This window comes from Sinohyriopsis cumingii, chromosome 6, assembly GCF_028554795.1.
Source record: "Sinohyriopsis cumingii isolate HCF-2022 chromosome 6, ASM2855479v2, whole genome shotgun sequence".
NCBI classification, from domain to species: Eukaryota; Metazoa; Mollusca; class Bivalvia; order Unionida; family Unionidae; genus Sinohyriopsis; species Sinohyriopsis cumingii.
Genome location: NC_142966.1, coordinates 52,715,793 through 52,723,168, shown reverse-complemented (window position 1 = coordinate 52,723,168; position 7,376 = coordinate 52,715,793). Strand labels below are relative to the sequence as shown.

The following is a 7,376-nucleotide window of genomic DNA, read 5'->3' as shown; positions in this document are numbered from 1 at the left end:
AGTAATTGTTCGCAATTCATAAATCACCCAACAGCAATGGTAATAAATAGTATAATACAATATTTGCTACCTGTTCTGCTTATGTACCTACATTCAGTTATGTCCATAAATCTCTAAGAGTGTGTCGTGCTATTCTTTAATAAAACAATATGTATTAAATCTCGAACAGATCTCACCGCATGTGGAAATAAAAACAAGTGGTTGCTTCTTGCCAAGATGTATGGCTAATTTATTGGCCAGCTAATATTATGAAGTCTTCAGGAAAAAATATTGGTGTGGTGTATTTTTAGAATAACTCCGCCAAGGACGGTCCCAAGCCCGGCTGAAAAAGGAGGAGGGTTCGGCGTGGGGCTAGCAACCCCACCCCGTTAAAACAACTCTTGCTACGGAAACGACAAGGGAACAAACGACAACCGGCGCTGTGAGCGAAGCAGACCAGGTAACTAGCTCTATGACGGATGGAGAACAAAACCGCAAGGAAGTCCCCATCCCTATAGCGGAACTCCTGACGCCAAAAGCATGGATCAGAGTTGGATGCTTGAACGGGCGAACGCTCAACCAGACTGGAAACCTGGCACAAGCAGTGAGCGAATTGAATCACTACAACTTGACCCTCATGGGTGTAACAGAAGCACGATGGACTGGTGCCGGCAAGCAGAAGTTGAACTCCTGAGAAGACATCATCTGGTCCGGAAGGAAGGACAATGACCACCGGGGTGGGGTCGCCATGATTATCAGCAAGAACAAGACCAATACCGTTCTACAGTGGAAGCCAGTGAACGAGCGCCTCCTGTACGTCAGGATGAACTCCAAGTACGCCATGCTGTCTGTTGTTGTGGCCTATGCACCAATAGACGACGCGGTAGAAGAGGATAAAGACACCTTCTACGACGCTCTTCAAGCCGTTTTAGAGGACGTCCTTCGACATGACGTGCTGTTGCTACTTGGCGACTTCAACGCTAGGGTCCGCTGCGACAATAAAGACAGAGAGAGGACCATGGGGCGCCATGGAATAGGTGTGATGACCGACAACGGGGAAAGACTGGTCAACGTTTGTGAAGAGAATGACTTGGTCATAGGAGGGACCCTGTTCGAGCACAAGGACATCCACAAGCTCACATGGACGTCACCAGACGGCAGAACTCAGAACCAGATCGACCACATCATCATCAACGGCCGATGGAAACACTCCCTGCGGGACGTGCGAGGGATGCGGCACGCTGACATCGGCAGCGACCATAGTCTTCTGGTGGCCAAGGTGACTTTGAAGCTTAGGAAAGTTAGGATAGGGGTCTTCAGGAATCAGCGCTTCGATGTGGCCAAGCTGAAAGATCCAAAAGTGAAGGAAGAGTTTAGGCTGACCCTAAGGAATAGGTTTAGTGTTCATAAAGATGAGACAGCGCTGACCATATACAATTTCAACAGAGTAATGAAGGAAGCAGGAGAAGTAGTTTTAGGTTATAGGAATAGTAAGAAGACAGAGTGGATATCAGGAGAGACGTGGGCTCCCATAGACGAGAGAAGACATATTAAGAAGAGACTTTTGGACTCCAAGTCACCAAGACTGAAAGAGAGAATTTCGAAGGAGTATAGAGGAAAAGAGAAGGAGGTGAAGAAATCAGCAAGGAGAGACAGGAGAGAATACACAGAGAGACTGGCAAAGGAGGCGGAGGCAGCACCAGAGCAGAAACACATGAAGACGGTGTACCAGAACACCAAGAAGCTGAAGGGCGACTACGACCAGCACCACCACCTTCCAGTGAGAGATGAAAATGGAACTCATGTCACAGTGGGGGAGGAGAAGCTAACGAGATGGAAGCAACACTTTGAGTCCATACTGAATCGCCCAGACCCATCAGTACTCGCTGACATTCCTAAAGCAGAGGAGGACCTTGACATCAACTGCGACGACATCACTGTTGAGGAGGTCAAGCAGGCCATCCACAAGCTGAAGAATGGGAAGGCACCTGGCGATGATGGAGTATGTCCTGAGATGCTGAAAGCAGGAGACACAAAGACACCACAGTTTCTTTGCCAGAGTCTCCAAAAGATCTGGGATAGGGAAAAAGCACCGAATGACTGGAAAACAGGAAACATCGTCAAACTTTCCAAGAAAGGATATCTGGGGAACTGCAACAACTGGCGAGGAATCACCTTACTATCCATCTCCAGTAAGATTTTCAGTCGCATCATTCTCCAACGCATCACAACAGCTGTGGACGGCATCCGTCGCCAGGAACAGGCAGGCTTTAGGCAGGGCAAATCCTGCATCGAACACATTTTCGCTCTGAGACAGATCCTTGAGCAGTCCCATAAGTGGAATGGATCCCTTTATGTGGTCTTTGTGGACTTTGAGAAGGCCTTCGACAGCCTGCACCGAGCCTCTCTGTGGAAGATCCTACGACACAACGGCATCCCCCAGAAACTTGTCAACGTTATCAGGTCCCTGTACGAGAACTTTGAGTGCAGAGTCATCCACAACAACATACTCACTGAACCATTCAAGGTGGAAACCGGAGTGAAGCAAGGATGCATTCTCTCGCCGATCCTCTTCTCACTGGCCATTGACTGGATCATGCGCCGCACCATAGAGGGCAGGAGGCAAGGAATACAGTGGACGCTGACCTCAATGCTGGATGACCTGGATTATGCCGACGACATCGGGTTGCTGGCAAGCAGACACCAGGATATCCAACAGAAGACACAACAGTTGGTACAGACAGCAAGCACCATAGGTCTTCGAGTCAACATAGGGAAGACACAAGTCTTGAGGAAGAACACTAGAGTGGGCGACCCAATCACCATCAACGACCAGCCTCTGCAAGAAGTAGACGAATTCACGTACCTGGGCAGCAAGGTCGCCACGGATGGAGATTGCACAAGGGAAGTCACCACAAGAATCAGCAAGGCCAATCAGGCCTTCACAATGCTGAAGTCCATCTGGAGGACAACAAACCTCAGCGCCCACACGAAAATCCGTATCTTCAAGAGCAACGTGCTGAGCGTCCTTTTGTACGGGTGAGAGTGTTGGAAGACCACTGCTAACATAGAACGCAAGCTCGAAGTCTTCCAGACCTAAGTGCCTGCGACGGATCATGAGGATCTTCTGGCCAAACATGATCTCGAACTCGGAACTCCGGCACAGATCGGGCGCAAGCACCATCGCTGAGACCATTGCAACTCGTCGATGGAGATGGCTCGGCCACGTCTGCAGAATGCCCCTGACTCACTACCAAGGGTGGCACTGAGATGGACTCCACAGGGGAACAAGAACAGTGGCAGACCCAAAGAGACCTGGCGCCGAACCGTGGAGCGAGAACTCAAGACCAGAGGCCTCACCCTGCAGACCACCCCCATAACAGCAGCCGACAGACCAAAATGGTGCTCCATTGCTGTCGCCTCAAGCACCAGACGGCGCAGGGAGGATTGATTGATTGATTGATTTTTAGAATTTACAAAAGACATCATTCAAGTGAACTTTAATTTACAAAACATAGAGACAATGATGATTTTGTACCTGCAATCCCGAGACAGTGCATAACTATTAAGAACTGTAAAATATATTATAGAAGATAGATGGAAATATCCATCTCCTTGAATATAAAAAGGCACCAGAGAGAAGTAACATTAAAATAGGATAGCAACTTATATGACAAACCTTTTAGAACGACGGGCAATCACTTTATAAAAACCAAAGCCCATAGAAGGGTATTCGGAACTGTTGAGTCGCCTTCCGATGAAGGTGCCACGCATTCATGTATTTACTCATAATAATGTTAGGCTTCAGCTATTAGTACAGTGCCTACGTATGAATATTTGATATGGAATATTTTGCAGAAGAGCTGAGCTCAACTAAATGTATGAAATGAATATATGCTTGTGAAGCAAATGATTGATATTATTCGATGAGTTTCACATAACTAGTGTTTGTGAATATGCACAAAAAGATGTTTCTTATCACAATTATATTACGAGTCTACTTTCCATCAACCACTGACCGCAGTAGATATACTCCCTGGAAAATTATTTTCGGTTCACATAATTCATTTTCCACGGACAGCAGGCGTAGTCCCTCCTCTCTTCTGACGAACAGCAGATTCAACGTTACACAATATAATTTATTATATATTATACAAAGTCACCTGTTATTTGAAATGTCAATAATTTAAACAGGTCTTAATATGAATACGCTGGATATGTTATTAAATCTACAACATGCAAACTAAGTTACTGACAAGAAAAGAAAAGATAATAGATCAATGGACAAACCTGAATATAGAACATGAAACAATGGAGTCAACATCAGTTCATCTAGGGTCGAAAGTGCAAGTGTACAGTTGAAATAAATTTGATGTATCTAATAGGAGACTGGATTTGTTTCATACGGAATTTCGCCAAAGAAAATCAATCGCTGGAGAATTAATCAAAGACGATGTCAAGTCTGAGATGAATTAAAATCAGTGTACCAACGCTCTGTAAACGATAACAAGGTCAGAAACTGGCCATTTTCGGTCACTTCATAGGCCTTAATATACACACACGTGGTCAATGAATCCAAGAAAAAAACAAAGTTTCCTTTCTTTTCAACATGAACCTCGTGGTACAATAAAGAATACATACACGCACACACTCACGAACACACTCGTTGAGACACATTTTGAACAATACATATATTTGCTGGCACGGAAAAGAAAATTATCCAGAAAGAAATCATAACAAGACATAACTACATGTATATAAAACGTCATTGTATTAGTGAATAGAACAAATGAGATTTTAAGCTATCCGTCAGCAAAAGCACGATATTGAGATACTGAGCTTATATCTGCATTAAAATTATTAGGCTTATTCATAGGTAATATAATCCTTTCTAGCCATGTAGTTGTTCCTTGTTATTCTGTTAGTTTTCATTACATTTGACCAGTTCAATATTCTTTATAGTTTTTCTTCTCTGTGCCAAAATATAAATTATTCTACATGTGTCACTCTTTATGTTTGTTTACCTCTATGTACGCATTGGTTTACATGTCAGAAAAAAGAGATTCTGTTGGTTTCTTTCCTTCCCTAGCCGCTTTCAAGCTTTTGTGCCACTATAAAAATAGAACTCATGGCTTCCATTCCCAACTCGTTTCTTTCAACTTCTTAGGAGTCCATGTCGAAAAAATTGTCGTTCTTATATATATATATATATATATATATATATATATATATATATATATATATATATATATATATATATCGAAAATATCGTATTCAGCTAGCAGATTCAGAGTTTGTTATCAAATTATCTAAATGAACAAGTGAGAGGATTGAGCAGACGCTTACCTATATCATGCAAAATTGATAAACACTCAGATAATATATGGTTGCCTCCTATAAACCTAATTTAGGTATGTCTATAATACCTGTGCCAATAAAAAAGCATTGTTTAGAGATCGTCATATATTTGCTGCATCTTTTTTGTTTTTGTGGTTAGGAGCTTTTAGTTGGTTTTTATTCAAATTTATGTCCGGTGTCGGTGAGTTACATTAGACAATTGGATTTCAGGTAGGTAATTCCAATTTAAATATGAGCAAACTTCACAGAAATTCAGGTAATATAGGGCTGCCTCAGTTTAATATACCTGGTTGATATTCCTATATTTCTGTACCGCATATGCAATATCTCCAGATAATTACAATTGGTAAGCAATTCAGTTATATATACGTATGTCCCAGAAAATAGATTTCCTTATCATAATGCTCATTATTTCTTAAGACGTTAACAAAGGTTAGATGATATATAGTTACCTCCAATAACCCTAACTAACCAAGCATTCATCTTTATCCTAGCTGACACTCATTCGCATTATCTACAGGTAAATGTACACTAAGTAACTTTTTGTCAGTTTTGCGGAAGGTATCTATGAAATACATTAGATAGTCTGAATTATCTTCGAGGTATCCCAAAGTTACCTGTTCACAAATTATTGTTACAAGCGAACCAATCGTATTAAATAATAAATCATTCGTAAGATGCAAGTTCGTTCATTCGTTACATTTTAATTAGCAATAGAAATTGAACAACACAGAACACTTTTCCGTACATTGTCTTTTCTTTTCTAGCTGATCAATTTCTACCTACTGCGTTTAACGGATATTTGGTAATCAAGCTACTTAATACGACACCTGTGTTGATTCGCCTAGCTATGGGGGAGATCTGGGACAATCAAATTCAAAAGAAGCTGTGACATTTTTCTGGTCATGGGACTGTAATAATGGCGTTATTAATCACAAAATACAGCTACTTGTAAAGTAGCATTAATTGGTTTTTATTTATGTCAGTCTAGAAGGTGTTAGTAGGCATGCTCTAACGTATTACTCGTTTATCACTGCAGAGTCTGGAAAATTATTTCGAGAACCGTTGGCGTCTTGCGACAATTCCGAATGACACGTATGTAAATAATCGGTGGAAATCCTCTGTTCGTCGTAAAATATTGTTTTATATACATACAGATTCAAGTCGCTCTCTTGCACTTTTTATGCATACATCGTTCTGAGCACAATGCCACAAACGTGTCTGCTTTACAATGTAAATTAAAAAAGCATTGATGTACAATCTTTGTCTTCACATTGGGCAAAGAAATACTTATCTTATATTAGATACATTTAGCCTTTTGCATAGAAATCAGGGTACACAGAAGATGCAACGTTTACAGGTGTCGCTACTGACCTGATGTATCAAATTCATTTAAAGTTTCCTCTCTGTGAAGATAACAAAACTAGCTTAAAAAGGATTTACAATTATTTTCTTCAATAATTATAAATTCAAGTAAATTATGACTTTAGTAAATCAAAACGTTATTAAATGAGTTGCCTCTATATACAATTTCCCGTAACACTTCCGATTAAACTTTGATACCATACTACCGACGATCACCTTAATTCTCAATCACAGCGGTAATGGACAGTTACCGTATGAACTCCTCCCATCAATGTTCACTGCAGAACCTCCATCACCTTGACGGATTTGTTTATAGGAAATGAAAATCATTAGCTATGGTCATTGTCACGCATGTTGATTACTAAAGCATCAGATACAACTAAAAAAGAAAGTAAATTCGAAATATGTTTACTGTATGTATTGTATGTAGTAACGCGCTTACAGAAGTTAACAGCAAGTAGCGACCCTTTTCACATTGTTAATAAATATCTCGTATCAATGAAGCGATAGGTGGATCATACGAAACGAATTGTCATTTCTCCATTTTCAACATCTTGATAGAAATGATTTGTTAAAAATTATCGCAGTACTCTGCAAAATAATTAGAATATATATGCTAAAGAGAATGGATGAATGAAAGTTCGTTCAAAGAACAAATTGATAGATAATGGTGA

General features: G+C 41.0%; 1 protein-coding gene across 1 annotated transcript in view; it reads left to right on the top strand.

Annotated features, from left to right (window-relative positions):
* The first annotated feature begins 727 nt into the window (after positions 1 to 727).
* The window catches only part of LOC149796938 (uncharacterized), a 44,566-nt gene continuing 37,917 nt past the window's right edge, over positions 728 to 7,376 (top strand). The window contains exon 1 of the mRNA XM_089960665.1: positions 728 to 1,858. Coding sequence (XP_089816791.1) covers positions 728 to 1,858 — 1,131 coding nt within the window. The remainder of the gene's footprint in view (positions 1,859 to 7,376) is intronic.